This window comes from Hyla sarda, chromosome 11, assembly GCF_029499605.1.
Source record: "Hyla sarda isolate aHylSar1 chromosome 11, aHylSar1.hap1, whole genome shotgun sequence".
Classification (NCBI taxonomy): Eukaryota; Metazoa; Chordata; class Amphibia; order Anura; family Hylidae; genus Hyla; species Hyla sarda.
Window position 1 is genome coordinate 24,618,566 of NC_079199.1, and position 18,010 is coordinate 24,636,575.

Genomic DNA, 18,010 nt, shown 5'->3' on the forward strand with positions numbered 1-18,010 from the left:
GATGGCGGTTTGCCTGGCAGGTGAGGGGGAGGCATCTTGTAGCGGCCTGCAGAAATAACTGGGTGCCCCACCACTCACAACTGATGCACTTTGCCATAAGTTGTGGTCTATAGTAGAGATGACCGAACTTACAGTAAATTCGATTGGTCACAAACCTCTCGGCTCGGCAGTTGATGACTTTTCATGCGTAAATTAGTTCAGCCTTCAGGTGCTCTGGTGGGCTGGAAAAGGTGGATACATTCCTAGGAAAGAGTCTCCTAGGACTGTATCCCCCTTTTCCAGCCCACCGGAGCACCGGAAAGCTGAACTAATTTATGCAGGAAAAGTCATCAACTGCCGAGCCGAGAAGTTCGTGACGAATCGAATTTACTGTAAGTTCGCTCATCTCTAGTCTATAGTCCAGCTAAGTACCGATAACCAACTACAGGTAAATAACACTCAAAATAATGTCTTATCTTACAAGTATAAAAAGGCACAAAACTTAATGCTACAGTTCTTAATATTCAATGCACAGATGCTTACCGGACTCTAATGTCTGAAAAGTTATCCAGTTTGTGAAATCTGAATTTCCCACTTCATTGGCGCACTGCAGACGGACGCTGTAATTGCTCAGCGGCTTCAGTTCATCTAAGACAACACTGTATGGCGGTACGATAATACTCTGGGAATACATGTCACGTTGATCTTGTAACAGCAGAACCTAAAAAGTAAAAGAGGTAAAATAAATAAATCAGAACATGTATTTAGAAAAAACTCCAAAAAACAAATAGGATCACAAGTGCACTTGTGATTCAGATTTTTTTTTTAAATGCATAGCAACAAATGCTATACCATCATTTTAAACATCTGTCCTAGAGATGAGCGAACTTACAGTAAATTCGATTCGTCACGAACTTCTCGGCTCGGCAGTTGAGGTCTTTTACTGCATAAATTAGTTCAGCTTTCAGGTGCTCCGGTGGGCTGGAAAAGGTGGATACAGTCCTGGGAGACTCTTTCCTAGGACTGTATCCACCTTTTCCAGCCCACCGGAGCACCTGAAGGCTGAACTAATTTATGCAGGAAAAGTCATCAACTGCCGAGCCGAGAAGTTCGTGACAAATCGAATTTACTGTAAGTTCGCTCATCTCTAATCTGTCCTAAACTTAGAGCTTGAATAAATTGATATATTTTTATAAAAACTTATATTTTTATCATTAATTTATCAACACTTAAATTCATTATCAGATATATTTTTATATGTATTTAAAAGGTTATCCAGCAATAGAAAAACAGCTCCCTGTCTGTCCCCAGGTTGTGTGTGGTGGTGGTGGTGGGATGGGATGGGGGTGCAGTTTTCTATTCCTGGATAACTCCATTAATAATCTCTAAAATTGTTTATGTTGTTTTGTACAGCCTGAAGGAGTCAGACATCTTTTTAGTTCATTTAGATGGCCGCTGTCAGAACCAAAAACTTTTCATTTCTTGGAAAAACATTAACCTTTCCAATATACTTCATCATATTTTTTATTTCCTTTTTATAAAAATGGCTTATTAAAAAGACCACTAGGGGTCCCCATACCATCCAGAACATAATTCTGTCACAGGGCAACATCATTTTTGTCCCAGCTAAAGCACAGGCTGGGACAAAGTCCAGGAAGTGAGGGCAGGACTAGCACTCCTTTGTTCTCAGTCCTGTCCTGTCTCAGACTGCAGCATAAAAACTGAGAGGAGGGGGTTACAGAGCAGCCTGCAGTGATTGGATGAAGAGACCCAGCAAAGCACAGCACTAGGGGCGGGCTCAGTGCTTTCCTCGGACATGCCCCTGCCCCTTCCAGAGCAGTGGATGGAGGAAGAGACACAGCACAGTAGACTCAGGAAGGAAGTGAATGCATGGTGAGTGTAGGCGGGCTCAGTGCTTGCCTCGGACACGCCCCTTCCTGAGCAGTGTATGTCAGAATGAGTGAGCAGCAGAATGGAGGGATTTGTGAGCCAAATACAGAAGCTTTACACATAAGACGTGTAAAGCATCTGCACGACCTAGTGAGTAACATATAGAAGCATTATTTTCCTGTGTTATGACAGGTACGCTTTAAAGATGTATACAAAAATTATTTTACAACAGCTCCAGTGCCACCATTTGGCGACTATTGGCTAACAATAATTAAAGGGGTATTCCAGGCAAAACCTTTTTTTATATATATCAACTGGCTCCGGAAAGTTCAACAGATTTGTAAATTACTTCTATTAAAAAAATCTTAATCCTTCCAATAATTATTAGCTTCTGAAGTTTTCTGTCTAACTGCTCAATGATGATGTCACGTCCCGGGAGCTGTGCATGATGGGAGAATATCCTCATAGGAACTGCACAGCTCCCGGGACGTGAGTCATCAGAGAGCAGTTAGACAGAAAACAACAACTCAACTTCAGAAGCTAATAACTATTGGAAGGATTAAGATTTTTTTAATAGAAGTAATTTACAAATCTGTTGAACTTTCCGGAGCCAGTTGATATATAAAAAAAAAAGTTTTGGCCTGGAATACCCCTTTAATGCATTCAGCTGTTGTATCCGAAAACGGCAAATTCATTGTTAGCAGTTAGAAACTAATTCTTTTTAGTACTAAGCCACATGTCCTCAATTAAAGCACAATTCCCAGAATTTTAATCGAATACGTTTTTCCGGAAGGTATTTAAACCAATGAGCCAGATAATAAATAGTCACTGACAAAATAACAAGAAAAAAGTTATCGAGAGCAAAAAAAATAAAAAATAAAAAAAAAGATAGAAACAAATTGCCCTTGCTTAGCTTGGATTCAGGGCACACCGGCAGGCGAAGGCTTTAGCAGAAATATTTATTATGTGACTGTAGGAAGTAAATGGCGAGCTACGATAATGAGCGTTAAACTGTTAATCTGCTTGTGGCGGAAAAAAGGGTATTTCTGGAATGCGGTGCCCCTTCGGGAAATGCAGAATGTAACGTTGCGAGGTTGATGTACAGTGAACAATTTCAGATGATCAGGGTCCACGGGCCTCTTTATCTACAGAGCCGCTGAAATGAACACTAGCTCTGTTTGATTGTTAAAGGAGTAGTCCAGTGGTGAAAAACTTATCCCCTATCCTAAGGGTCCGACCACTGGGGCCCCCTGCGATTTCTCTGTATGGGGGCCAGGCTCTCCGGCCAGATAGCGGATGTCGACCTCCGCACGAAGCGGCGGCCGACACTCCCCCTCAATACATCTCTATGGCAGAGTCGGAGATTGCCGAAGGCAGCGCTTTGCGCGGGCTGTCGAGGCCCCGTACAGGAGATCTCGGGGGGCCCCAGCGGTCGGACCCCCCGCGATCTGCAACTTATCCCCTATCCTTAGGACAGGGGATAAGTTGTTCACCACTGGACTACTCCTTTAATTAACAGGTGCGCCAAAGGTTTTATCAATGGGAAATAGAAGTTATAGGCGTTTTCAAGCAGGTTTCTTTTATTCATTTTTTTTTTTCCTTCCTGAAACATTGCTAATCATGTTGGGAGTTGTAGTTTTGCAACATCTGGAGGTCCGCAGGTTGGAGACCACTGCTCTAGAGCAGTGTTTCCCAACCAGGGTACCTTTAGATGCTGCAAAACTACAACTCCCAGCATGCAGGGAATTATAATTTTGCAACAGCTGGAGGAACCTTGTTTGGGAAACACTGCTCTAGGTACACATGATGGTGTAGAAAAAAGCAGTTCCTTTAGGCTCTTTTTTTCTTATTCCAGACAGATTTATTCAGGCCGGGTTCACGCGGCAGAACACGTGCAGAATCCGGCGGGCGCTATAACCGCTCGGAAATGCGCAGTGTCATCAACGGCAATGCATTTACTTGCGGACTCCGCAGAAAAAATAGACATGTCTATTCCCCGGCGCAAAATGGCAGGGCAGTTTTTTTTGTGTTAAAAGAGAAAAAAAAAGAAAAGATGCATAAAAACAATGTGGAATTGCGCTATTACAGATGTGGTTTGCAGTGTTGCAAGGTAAAACCAAACCCGAAAAAGGACCACGCTTTAAAGGGGTACTCCAATGGAAAACTTTTTTTTTATTTTTTTTAAATGATCTGGTGCCAGAAAGTTAAACAGATTTGTAAATTTCTTCTATTAAAAAAAAATCTTAATCCTTTTAGAACTTTTTAGCAGCTGTATGCTACAGAGGAAATTCTTTACTTTTTGAATTTCTTTTTTGTGTTGTCCACAGTGCTCTCTGCTGACACCTCTGTCCGTGTCAGGAACTGTCCAGAGCAGCATAGGTTTGCTATGGGGATTTTCTCCTGCTCTGGACAGTTCCTGATACAGGCATCAGGTGTCAGCACTGTGGACAACACAAAAAGAATTTCCTCTGTAGTATACAGCTGCTAAAAAGTACTGAAAGAATTAAGATTTTTTTTTAATAGAATTAATTTACAAATCTGTTTAACTGTTTAACCAGTTCATTAAAAAAAATAAAAAGTTTTCCACCGGAGTACCCCTTTAATCTCCCTAAGCTCAACAGCATGTGCCCAGACTTGGCAAGCCAGTCCAATTTCTTCCAATTTTGCTGCGGTAGCTTAAAATTCTCTCTGCGGACAGGGAAAACGGAATTTCCGTGCCAGAAACATCTTCCACGGAAATCCCGCACGTGTGCATAGCGCAGCAGAATCCCATTGGATACATTGGGACTCTGCTGCTCCGAAATCTCCAGCGGAATTCCAATGCAGAATTCCGCAAGGAAATTCCGGATGTGTAAACATAGCCTAAGGGATCTTGTAGAGATGGGATATTAACAGAATATTTATTTGTATTCCCTACAGCAGTGGTTTCAAACTGTAGCCCTCCAGATATGGCAAAACTACTGGAGATGAGCGAACTTACAGTAAATTCGATTCGTCACGAACTTCTCAGCTCGACAGTTGATGACTTTTCCTGCATAAATTACTTCAGCTTTCCGGTGATCCCGTGGGCTAGAAAAGGTGGATACAGTCCTAGGAGACTCTTTCCTAGGACTGTATCTTCCTTTTCCAGCCCACCGGAGCACCGGAAAGCTGAACTAATTTATGCAGGAAAAGTCAGCAACCGCCGAGCTGAGAAGTTCGTGACGAATCGAATTTACTGTAAGTTCGCTCATCTCTAAAAACTACAACTCCCAGCATGCCCGGACAGCCAACGGCTGTCCGGGCATGCTGGAAGTTGTAGTTTTTCAACAGCTGGAGGCACTCTGGTTGGGAAACACTGACATAGACAGTGATTTACAGCTCCCAGCAGATCTTTCTTACTTTTATATGTAAGGATTTGCTTTATCTGTATTAGTTATCTACTTATTTTTCTTTTAATCCTCACTTTTTCCTATTTTTGGATGACATTTTTGTGACTTCAGAACCAATTCCCAGGTTTCCATAGAGTTCTGGTCTCAACATACAATGGTTTCAACATACAATGGTCGTCCTGGAACCGATTAATATTGTAACTTGAGAGACCACTGTATTTTGTTTATAAAAAGAAATAGTAATCTAAAAACAAGCTACTTTAACATATAGGACCTGGGGTTTCAGCTGGAGCGGAGTAGAAGTATTATCCTAAAGACGGCTGCGTGAGTCAGACCCATAAAACTCTGAGTCAGCACAATCTACTCAACCACAGGCGGCTCAGGGAAAAACATACAAAACCCAGTTATTAACCTGATTTTTGTCTCGCACAAGAAAATGACTTTGAGAAAAGAGGGTGAAATATCCCTACGGAAGCCTATGGCACGAGATACATCACCCCCAACACTTATCTATGACAGTTTTTTTCCCCCATATGTCACAAAATGTTTTATCTTCCTATCGCTGGTACCATTGGCACCCTGCAGGTTACTATAGTAACCATAGTTTTCATGAGACTTTGGAGATGCTTTTACTTTAACCTCTCGGGCAATTAAAGGAGTAGTTCAGTTTAGGGAAAAGTATTCCCTATCCACAGGAAAGAGGAAAAATGTCTGATCGCAGGGGGTCCGACCGCTGGGACTCTGACCGCTGGGACTCCAACCGCTGGGACTCCAACCACTGGGACTCCAACCACTGGGACTCCAACCACTGGGACTCCAACCACTGGGACTCCAACCACTGGGACTCCAACCACTGGGACTCCAACCACTGGGACTCCAACCACTGGGACTCCAACCACTGGGACTCCAACCACTGGGACTCCGCCATCTCCTACCCGGCTCCTCGGGTCTCCCCATGAATGAAGCTGTAGGTACCACGCCACAAAGCGTTGGCTGACACCCTCCCTCCATGTATCTCTATGGGAGAGCTGGGGCACCCGGCAGGACTCATACCCCCTATCCTGCGAATTGGGGGATCAGTGTTCCTAAACTGGACAACTCATTTAATACTTTTACACCAAGGATTCTGAAAGGACATGTCACGAGTGAACACAGATACATTAATATCTTACCTAGATATGACAACTTTTTCGCTGATCACCTATAGGGCTAGAGATGAGGGAAGCTTTATCTTAGGGTGCATTCATATCTAGTGTGGTAGCTTGGGGGGTGTGCAGGGTGAATAGGGTGTAGCTGTGCAGTGATGAAAGGGTGTAGCATTAACCCTTAACTGTCGTGACGCCAGGGTGTGGGTTCCTCTGCATATATATACATACATACATATATATATATATATATATATATATATATGTGTATCCTACCGCCACCTGTCCCAGGAATGATAGGGAGGAATAAAGGATTGTGCACAACCGGAATTGTGATAAAAGGGAAATAACTTTACTGCAGATTTTATGCAGGATGCAATCAGCAAACAGTCTTTATAAGAGGACCGGACTTTAGGCTCCTCGCAGGTTGGTTGGGACTATGTAGGGAATAAGCTTTGAGGCTTGCTTTACGCTGTTCCACCGAATTTAGGGGTTTGATTTAGGTTCAGTAGTCACGTAGAATCAGCTGAATTGGAGTTAGGTAGACTCACGGTTATCAAGAAGTTGAAGAGATCGGCTTCAGGCCTAATTAGTCTTGTAGATTTGCACAGAGCTCCGCTCGCTGTCATATCCCGAGGAAAGAGAGCGATGATTGGACACAGCGCCCTGATATCTGAAGGGGCAGGCTCAAAGCTTATTGGTTCCCCAAACCTGTCAGTCCTATCACAAAGGATTGTGGTACATCACATGACTAAATCACCTGAAAGGTCCTCAAATTAAAGCGCAACTGTCATGAAATTTTGGTACAATAACCTGCACACAACATTTGTACTGTGTGCAGGTGGTGGGTATAGCAATATTTTTACTTGAAATTTGGCGGCTTTCATGACTGCAAAAAAGGCTTTTATTCAAAGCCACTGATGGTTGGATAGGCGTGGTGCGAGGTACGCGATGCCCCCACGCCCACCCCTACGCCTACCCCGTATGTCTGCGCTGATTGACACACAGGTCCCAGCGCATGCGCCCTTCAGCTAATCTAACCTGCGCGCCGCTGTGCGTCATCCAGCAAGTGCTCGCTCCCGCCACTGTCTCCCTCCTCAGTGCGCCTGCGCAGAGCAGCGCGCAATCAGGTTAGTTCTTGATACTAGGTGCAGAGAGGAAGCGCGCTCTCTGCACCTAGCACTGCGCAGGCGCACTGAGGAGGAAGACGGCGGCAGGAGTGAGCGCTTGCTGGATTACACACAGCAGCGCGCCGGTTAGATTAGCTGAAGGGCGCATGCGCTGGGACCTGTTCCCAGCGCGGATATACGGGGTAGGCATGGGTGCTGACCATCAGTGCTTTGAATAAAAGCCTTTTTTGCAGCCATGAAAGCCTGCAAATTCCAAGTAAAAATATTGCTTTACCCACCACCTGCACACAGTACAAAGGCTCGATATGGCATCAGAATTTCAAAACCGCCTCCTACCATGTCATTGACGGATCCACTACGTACCCTATTTATTTCAATAAGCTGCCCAGAGTTGGGAAATGTCTCTGGCTGATTTTTGAACCAAATAAGGTTTTTGTACTGGACTGAAAAATTCAGTAAACAAAAAACCAGATACGGTAGAAAAAGTAGGGTGTCTGGCTCAGTGAACCCAACCTAAACTCGCTGCAACAGATGCCAAAAGGGCATCTTTGGCTAATAAATCTACTTTTATCTACAACCTGCCTGAAGCAAGTTTGTTCCAGTGGATTCCGCCTGGTACCTGGCATTATTCTTCTACCCTCCAGTCATTGATCTGTATCCATCGGTCCAGGGAACCCCAGCACCAATAACCGCGAGGATATTCTACAGTGCCTTTATATACTGTGCCTTTACTCTATGGGAAGCTCAGCACTCTTTTTTCCGTCCAGCCCTTCTACACTATTCATATGAACGCGACCAGTTCTACTTTCAGTTTCCCTCCGGGAAAGGCCGCCGGACTATGCTCATATGTCATAGGGGCCAAAATGAGCAAACCGGAGACACTTCCTAACTCTATGTAGATATGGAAAGAAATACCCGGTTCCACGGCGCGATCCACAGATTCAATCAAATGATGATGTAAGATGAATATAAATATTTATTAAGCCAGGGTGCAATGCGTTTCGGGGCTTAGGATCCCCTTCATCAGGCAAATAGGCATCATAACATGTACAACAAACTGGTGGCTTTAAATAAGACCTTTTTAGCGCCAAACAAATAAAGTTCCGCCCAGTGGGCGTGGCCTCAGTGGACGGAAGTGCCCAAAGCAACATAGATATAACAGATCGATTAAAATAACAACATATGAAATTAGTATGCATTAAAACATTAAACATATAAAAATACCTTAAAATACATAAACTTAATATAGAAAAAACTGTCAGCCTCAATAAGGCGCACGTCGCCAAACCTACGGCGCATGCGCCAACTCCCAAAGATAATAATGACGACGGCCGGAGGTGAAGAAAGCGCAGGCGCCCGCCCGCACTGTGTGAAGGATACAGCGCCGGCGCGCACGCGCACTAGGACAAGGAGGAAACACACTGTGTAGACAAAGTGCGCGTGCGCCCCGAACGCCAAGGTAAACAAACACACGAGTCGGCGAGGCACGCATGCGCCAGCTACCCGGCAGACCGGACCCAATACAATGTTTATGTATTTTAAGGTATTTTTATATGTGTAATGTTTTAATGCATACTAATTTCATATGTTGTTATTTTAATCGATCTATTATATCTATGTTGCTTTGGGCTCTTCCGCCCACTGAGGCCACGTCCACTGGGCGGAACTTTATTTGTTTGGCGCCAAAAAGGTCTTATTTAAAGCCACCAGTTTGTTGTACATGTTATGATGCCTATTTGCCTGATGAAGGGGATCCTAAGCCCCGAAATGCGTTGCACCCTGGCTTAATAAATATTTATATTCATCTTACATCATCATTTGATTGAATCTGTGGATCGCGCCGTGGAACCGGGTATTTCTTTCCATATCTACATCCTGCTCTGAATCTGCTTTCTTATTGCTGGATCCGATACCGGGAGGCTGCACCACTAACCTTATGCGCTTGTGTAGTTGTGTCAGGTACACAACCGTAACAGGTGAGAGGACCACTGAAACGTTTGTGAATCCTGCACCCACTTACATCCATCCTTGTTCAAAACATACTGTCCTATGAGGAGCTCTGCTTATTGTTTTCTTTAGATCTATGAAACTTCCTAACTCTACGCGGCTTATTGAAATCAATGGGCTATAGCGTGGATCTGGCAGCGATGTACAGCAGAAGGTGGTTTTTGAAGTTCTCCCGCCGTATCCACATATCCCAGATGTGAATGCAGCCTTACACTGATCTTAGTATATCACCTTGTTCAGTGTTTCCCAACCAGGGTGCCTCCGGCTGTTGCAAAACTACAACTCCCTGCATGCCCGGACAGCCGATGGCTGTCCGGGCATGCTGGGAGTTGTAGTTTTGCAACAGCTGAGGCCCCCTGGTTGGGAAACTCTAACCTAGTCTGCATTCAGTCTGCTTAATGGGGTTAGAAAAATATATAAAGGGGGGAAGAGTTCCTAAAATTAACATTTATTGAAATATCTATATCAATAAATGTATATTTTAACAAATTTTAGGCACTTCCCCCTTTATATATTTTTCTGATTATCTGCTAATAATTTGTTCAACTAGGTTGGCATATAACCTTTATTTGATATGTAATTTCGTATGCTTAATGTGGTTATCCAGCTAGTGAAACCTCTCCCCTGTCCACATCTGGACACCTATGGTCTGTAGTGAGCCCTAATTGTCCGAAGTGTAAGGAAGAAGTAACGAAGAGGAAGCAGATTATATGCTCGTGATATGGAGCGGTTCCAAAAAAATGTTTTTTTGAAAGGAAGTGTACAAAAAGACAGATAGTAACTGGGGTAGAGGTCCCTTTGTGGTGTAAAAAAATCAAATAAGATGCACCAATGCTAAGGAATGCGGAAAATTATGGTTTTTAAGTAGATTGATGATCTTGAGGAACTGGTATATGCCAGGATGGACTTGTGTAAAAGTTTGGGAACAACTAGTAAGCAAGGTTAAGAAATATGAGCTAATCTGGTTAAATAGTGCTTCTCATGATCTTGATACATTTTATAATCCTCCCAGTTCACTGCCCCCATCATGATAAACCACCCCCTGCCTTTATTTTTATAATTTTTTTAGTTTTCTACCTTGATATTGCTCTGTATTTTCTGCTCAGTCAGATCCACAGACTGGGAAGGGGCGTTCCCCAGCAGACTGTGACATCATCTGAAGCCATACAGGGGAGAACTTCCTCCCTCACTCTGCTACAGACAGCCCAGAGCAATTCAGTGTGAGATGAGCTATGATTGGCTAAGGCTGCACACACACACACCCCTCAGAACTCCAGACTGCATTTCCTGATTTTGGACTTCTGCCAGGCCAGCAAGTGTCCAATGTCTGAGCAAGAGATGGGGGAAATGTGTTCTAGACAAGTAGGGAGACACCTAGCGGCAACTTTTTAAAAACAAAAATAAAAAACATAAAAAACCTACAGTACTTTAGAAAGATTTATTATTTACCATAAGCAGTACAATAGCAAAAATTTGTTTTAATGACAGTGCCCATTTAAGGGAATAAAGAAGAGAATAAAAATAAGAATGAAACATAAGGAAAGGGTGATAGGGTGAATAGGGAATAAGAACAGGTATCATTTGATTTTTTTTATTTGATTTGTTATAATGGCTGATTAAAAAATAAATATTTTAAAGAACAAAAAAAAAAAAGGACAAAATCTGCAAAGAGTTTGTATGTTCTCTCCGTGTTTGCGCGAGTTCTCTCCCAAACTTCGAAGATCCTGATATGTGAATTTGGATTGTGAGCCCCAATGGGGACAGGGACTGAGCTGAGTGATTGCAATCAGAGGCGTAGCTATAGGGGGTGCAAAGCACATCTGTCCCATAAGCGGCCATTATTCTACATGGCACATGGGGCCCTATAGCAGATTTTTCATCGGGGCCCAAAAGCTACAACTTACGCCTCTGATGGCAATCTCAATTTCTCAATTTCAAATAGCACTGTTTTTGTTGCTTATACACAAAATAACCTCATAGTTGTAAAAAGACAATCGTATAATGGTGTAATGTTAAAAGCTTTTTCTTGAAACCCTGCAATGTACCTGCATTGTGCAAGAGAGGAGTGGAGAATAGTTGTCAAACCCTGGACTCCAGGTCACGGCTGCTGTGCTGCTTGTCACCTCGCCTACGGCCAATTTATATGGTGGATGCGGCAGTCCTGTGGAAAGGAAAAAGGAAATGAAATAGCAGGTCATGAAGTATTTCAATATAATTTACAAGATGTATCTCATTTTCCAATGTGAAAATAGCAATGCACTCCACAAGGTAATGGGACCTTGGTGCCCCAGACAAACCCAGTGTGTGTGAACATTCAGGTTTCCACTGCCCGGGGGCTGTACACCGAACTGACCCTTACCGACCTGAAGATACCCCTTGTATTCCAGGATTTTCTTTTATTTGACTGTGCTACAGGGGCTGTAAAGTTAGTGTAGTTCATAATATAGTGTCTGTACCTGTGTTTGATGGCTCGTCTCGAAATTCTTATGTGATCTTTGCTCCAATGTAAATTTTTAGCAACATAATGAGTGTTGTCTCAGGCTTTTTCCAGGTTGCAGCACGGCCCAAGACATTATATCACTAGTCAGGTGTTAAAAGGGTGCATGACTGAGCTTCAATGAGTAGAGCGACCGCTGAATGGGAGGGAGATCAATTTCCACAGGGCTGCAGCGAATTGTAGTTTCAAGCACAGCACACATGGAAAGGAGCCAAGGGTGGGGCAGCTGATGTGCGGGAGGGAAAAAAGTGACCTCACACTTACAAACAAGGGATCCTGGGACTTGTAGTTGGAAGGAACTTCAACAGGAAATAGCAATTTCACAAAAAGAAAGCCAAAGCGTTATGGTGGACTCACGATCCTTCCTAATCATGTCCATTACTGTCAGAAGGGTAAGGACTTAAGTCGCCTTATGGAGGATAACTTTTAGTGCACTGAAATCTAGAGGAAATATCTAAAAATATAGGAGACCACCTATAGAGGCCATCTATCTAATGAATGCTTATCAGCTGTATAGGAGATGATCCCAACCTCATGTCACATTGTAGTTCTTTGTTTGCGTGTACGCCCTGTGGGAACGCACCCTAAAGCAGTGTTTCCCAACCATTATGCCTCCAGCTGTTGCAAAATTTCAATGCTAGGAGTTGTAGTTTTGCAACAACTGGAGGCATAATGGTTGGGAAACACTTAACTGGAGGAAACAATCCTCATGGTTCCAGCATACTGATCTGCATTGTAATGTATTGTCAACAGTTGACAGTTCTGTAGTTTCATCATTATATTATAACCAGGTAGATCAGAATGAACAGATTTATAGGTCCTTTATAGAATAGAGTCAGACATAAAGTAAGTGCCACAACCCTGTCATTGTGAAAAGTGTACATAATCACGCCGCACACAACATTCAGCGTGTCAGTAGATTGCAGAAACATCATAAACTTTCGGCATTGTTAGCTTTGTGCCTAGGGGATGGATGTCTACAAGCGCTTATGGTTACACAGATCAGTGGCTCACCCACTTTCTTCAGCTCTGACCTAGATTCCCTTTGTCTTCATCCATAACTACACAGCGGAAGCATGGACTGGCATAACAATCAGGCATCGCTTGAAGTTTTTGTATTCTCAGAATGACATTCCGTCTCTGAGACTGTTTCCCAGCCATTAGCGGCTAAGGGCGCTATTCATATCCCCGGGTCATAACTAGTAGGAAAAATAAATAAAAAAATCTGCTAATTGGGTCTGCGGATCTCTTCTCCGGCATGAGATGTCTGCACATCATATTTCCGTGGCTTCCTCTGCACTTATATCTGCTACTGTAAAATATCATCTCGCTTCTAGCATTTCGTACTTTCCACACCTAAGGCCTTGTTCGCACGATGGAATTTCCACGCAGAATCTGGCGGAAAAATTGTTGCATGGAAATTTCATTGCTATGGATGAGATTCAGCTGAATAGTGCACCCAGCGTAATTTCTGCGTCAGAAATATCTGCTACGAAAATCCCGATTCCGGCCTGTGATGGCTTGCGTTTGTATGATTCAGCACTAAACCCAGGGCCGGTGCAAGGATTTCTGCCTACACAAGCCAAGCTTCATTTTGGCAGCAGCAGGTAATTTGATTTTCTGGTCCACGCGAGTGGCGGTAGCGGCATTCCGGCTGCAAGTCAAATACTTCACTCAGTTAGGATGCGCAGCCCCTCTGTCGCCTGCCACCGCTGGGCCAGTCAGTTGCTGAGCCCCCTGGCTGCTGCTGAGCTGCTATACACCGGTCCTACACATGAGTGACGCACGTCACAGCGCTGAATCAAGGACTGATTCTCCCACCCGGGCTATGCATCGTCAGCACTCTCAATGCTTAAGCAGCCTTACACAAGCACCGGGCCTGACTAAACCATCAATAGGGGTGATGTACAAGACCACAAGAGTTCCAGCAGTCGGACCCCCCATGATCAGATAATTATCCACTATCCTGGATCGGGGATAAGATGTTATGAACTGGAGTTTCCCTTTCAGTTCAAAATTTGTAATTTTTTGTTTTAGCCTTCTCTTACAATTAAAATTCTTACTGATGGTCTGATTCCTGGTCTTACTTTGAAATTAACTTGAGTGGTAAAGGATGTTAAAAAATCCAACTTGACTATTGTCACTTTTCTGAAGTGTCTGCCTATGTCACTATGTTAAAAGATAATCTCACTTTAAAATGCAATAATCACAGTATCAACCTCATATGTAAATACTTGTGCTACATATAAAAGTGTGCGTCCTTGGATTAATCTTTTTTCCCAAAATCAATAATCTCCATTCTAAATGGACCACTCCCCCCCCCTCCCCCCCCCCCCACATAATGCCGATGATCACATCAAAACTCATGACAGACTATATTAGGCTTTCTACTCAAGGGCACGCCATAAATGAGAGACGGAGAACAGAACCTTTATTCCATAGTGCAGATCTCCTATTTCTAGACTTTATCATCTCCTATTACCAGCACATAATGTTCTAAAATACCATAAAGCAGATACTTTGTGCATTATGCTAATTGTTCAGCATATGATATATTGACAGATGAGATCTGAGGTAAATGTCTGTATTTTTGTAATGGTATTAGATACTTAGCCCTCCACAATACGAGAGCAGAAGAGTCTTCTAAATCTCCCAAATGTACTTCTGTATTAGCCTGTCTTTATCTAGCATTGTCCTGTCAGAAATAGATAAGGACAGAAGCCATTTGGAAGCAACTAAAAACATTGCCAGTAAACTCCAAAATAAATCAATGTCAGCTGGAATCTGTCTGGTCACAAAGCAGCCACAGAAATAGGCCATATGGCAGTCTATGGTGCACATTTAAGAAGGGACCCAGCCCTGGTTGGCCCCAGCCTCTCCAGAGGAACTGCACTGTTCCCAATTAAAGTAAGATAGAAATTGGACCAAGAGTTTAGGAAAGGGTGTGGAGGGGGGTAAACAAAACACACCAAGCCCCTCAGTCCTTGGTGACAAAACCTAGCACCATAATGAGGGTTCCAATTTCGTTCTTTGGGGCCACCACTTCATGTCCGCGTTTACCAAGTGCACTATGTATTTATTGGCGATCCACCCAAACATTCATGCACACCAACATACTTCCATTTGCCCATTACCGACATCTACCCATAGGTTCACTAATGCACACCCACCCATGCATTTACGCATACACATCACCCAAGACTCGTACACATCCACCAAAGGGATCGAATCACTGTTCAGATCCAAATGGTGCCCACTTGGATCTAAACAGTGATCCGATCACTTTGGTGGATGTGAACGAGCCTTGGGTAATGTGTATGTGAGTGTGCACAAGTGAACCTATGGGTAGATGTGTAAATGAGCAAATAGAAGTATGTGGTGGTTCACCATTAAATACATGGGGGAGATTTATCAAAACCTGTCCAGAGGAAAAGTTGCTGAGCTGCCCAATCAGATCACTTCTTTCATTTTTCAGATGCCTTTTCAAAAAGCGATCTGATTGGTTGCTATGGGCAACTCAGTAACTTTTCCTCTGGACAGGTTTTGATAAATCTCCATCATGGTGTACTTGGTATAGATAGAGTGGTGGCCCATGTCAGAGAACAAAATGGGAACTGTCATTATGGTGGTAGGTTGTCACCAAGGACCTAAAGTTTTTCCCACCACACGTTTAGTTGACCATACCTAATAGGAGTAGTCAAAATGGTTAGCAAAACAGCCAATACATGGCACCTCTTTCAGGGCTCCCCATTATGAGAAGCACAGAGTCACTTAGCAACAACATAGTTGCACTTCTGAGCCAAAGGCTAGAAATGTATGAGTTCAATGTTTCAATTATCACAAATATATTAGCTGGGAATAATTTTACCAGGGCTTCCACTTTGCGTCGGTGATGTGGGTGGAAAATGGAGTTTAAGGGTTTTTTGTTTTTTTTTGTAAATGTTTAGTAATAATAAATTATTGGTAAATGTGTTGTAAAAATCAGAAGAGGTGCATTTCACTGATCCATGAAAAGCCACTAAATATTTTCCCTCGAATACCTGCAACAAAAGACTTTAATTAGGAAACAAAATGGGAAAGAGAGACGCTGTAGTTCCTAAAGAAAATGTATGGTACATTCAAATGCTTTCATCTAAATCCATAGAAGGTGCATAAAAAGCAGAGTCGCAAATGTGTTTAGGGACAGCGCTACTCTGTAATGGTTTAGAAACAAAACTATTGTGAGACTTCTAAAGCAGGTAAAGCAGTAACTAGACAGGTAAGTGTGGTGAGCCATGGTGAATGGCGGGACCACGGGGTGTAGTGGTGTAGGTGGATGGGGCAGATGGTATTAACCCCTAATGTTCATGATGCCAGAGTGAGTTTTGGGTATCGGGAACCACCCAAACACTATCTCCACTATCCCAATGGCTAGGCAGTGAAATGAGAGTCCACGGCCAAGTTATGGTTTAACAGAGACTTTACTGAGGTCAGACAGTTGTTATAGTCCCTACAGCTCGGCCAGAATCCCAGAGAGGTGGCCAGGAACACAGAAGGACCTCGCAGCTTTCTGGGACCAATTATACTTGTAATGGACTTTAGATCTTTGACTTTAGGCTTGACTGGACTGTAGGTAGTGACAGCAGACATAGACTTGACTTACTGGAAGTGGCGGTAGATTTGAGGCCTTCCAGGTAGCTGGACACTAACACTGAGACATCAAGTCTTGACTGTACCCCAGTAGAAAGAGAGGAAAGAGAGCTAATTGCAATGGCCACCCCCTTATAAAGGGGGGCTGAGCCAAAAGCCCATAGGTCAAGCTGCGGGTCATGTGTTAAGCTGGTGACTCTCTGGGTAATATAAACATAACATGTGACATCTCAAAGGTCCTTTAGACCATTATATTAGTCCTCCAAAGGTCCTTTATACTGTCTATACATTAGCATACTGACTACATACCTATTACAATAAATAACATTGTACTAACAGCAGGGGAGACACTGCATGGGAGCCACCAGGTGACTGAGGGACTCCACCTGACAGGGCTTAAGTGTAGTACAGGACTATGTTTTGTACTGGGACATTACATAAGCAGCAAAACAACAACCATGATTTATGTGCCATTCTGGGTTTGTGGAAAACTAGAGGACAGCCATGAAAGAGGTTGCATGGAAATAAAAAATAAATAAATAGTATGGCTCGCGGTGGGATAAATCTCCTGGTCCCCCACAGCTACCATGCTGATGATCCAGGTACCTATTTACTTCTTCTTGATATGCTGCTCAGTCAATCACTGGCTAAGTTTGTAAGGTAAATGGAAAGGGTAGGCCTCAATGCAGAAAACCGGCTCACACGGTGCTGCCCAACCAAGACACAATGCGTAACCAAGATGCAATGCGTTTTACCGACATCATCTTTTGAGGGATACAATACATCTCAGGCAGTTGGTGGCTTTTATTGCCTTTAAACAAATGGAGACAGATGGGGATATAGATGAGACCTAACCAGGTGTCAGACTCTGCAAGTATCGAAAATGTACTTTTTGCCGGCAACTGACCAACAAATGGCAGTATACCACCAAGGAAGTAGTGAACAGCATAGTAGACAATGCTATATCAATGGCATCTGTCATCCATATGCTATATTGGTAGCCATTGGTATCTATATCCACTGTTAGTAATGGTCAATCCCTATGTATTCTGTATACATTGGGAGCTTTTCTTGATACACACATTAAATGGAAGCCAAAAATGCAGTGTGAACCCAGTTACAATGCATTACAGAAGAAGTCTTTAGACCAAGAACATCTCACACTTTTCACACTTTATTATAGTGTGCTAAAATGGAAAAAATAAAATAGGCTTAAGCCCATCAATCTGAACCCAATACCCTTTAAATGACATCTACAGTGTAAAGACACTTATCCCCTACCCACATCTCCCAAACATGGCCCTGGTATTGCCTGCTTAGTGAGGTAGAGGAACATGCACAACCCCCCCCCCCCCCCATACA

The 18,010-nt window shown here is 43.3% G+C and overlaps 1 protein-coding gene across 1 annotated transcript in view; it reads right to left on the minus strand.

Moving 5' to 3' along the window:
• The window catches only part of TYRO3 (TYRO3 protein tyrosine kinase), a 186,608-nt gene that overhangs the window by 72,534 nt on the left and 96,064 nt on the right, over positions 1–18,010 (minus strand). Inside the window, exons 7-8 of the mRNA XM_056546671.1 lie at positions 11,568–11,683; positions 523–700 (exon numbers count right to left, since the gene is read on the minus strand). Of these exons, the coding sequence (XP_056402646.1) occupies positions 523–700; positions 11,568–11,683 (294 nt within the window). The remainder of the gene's footprint in view (positions 1–522; positions 701–11,567; positions 11,684–18,010) is intronic.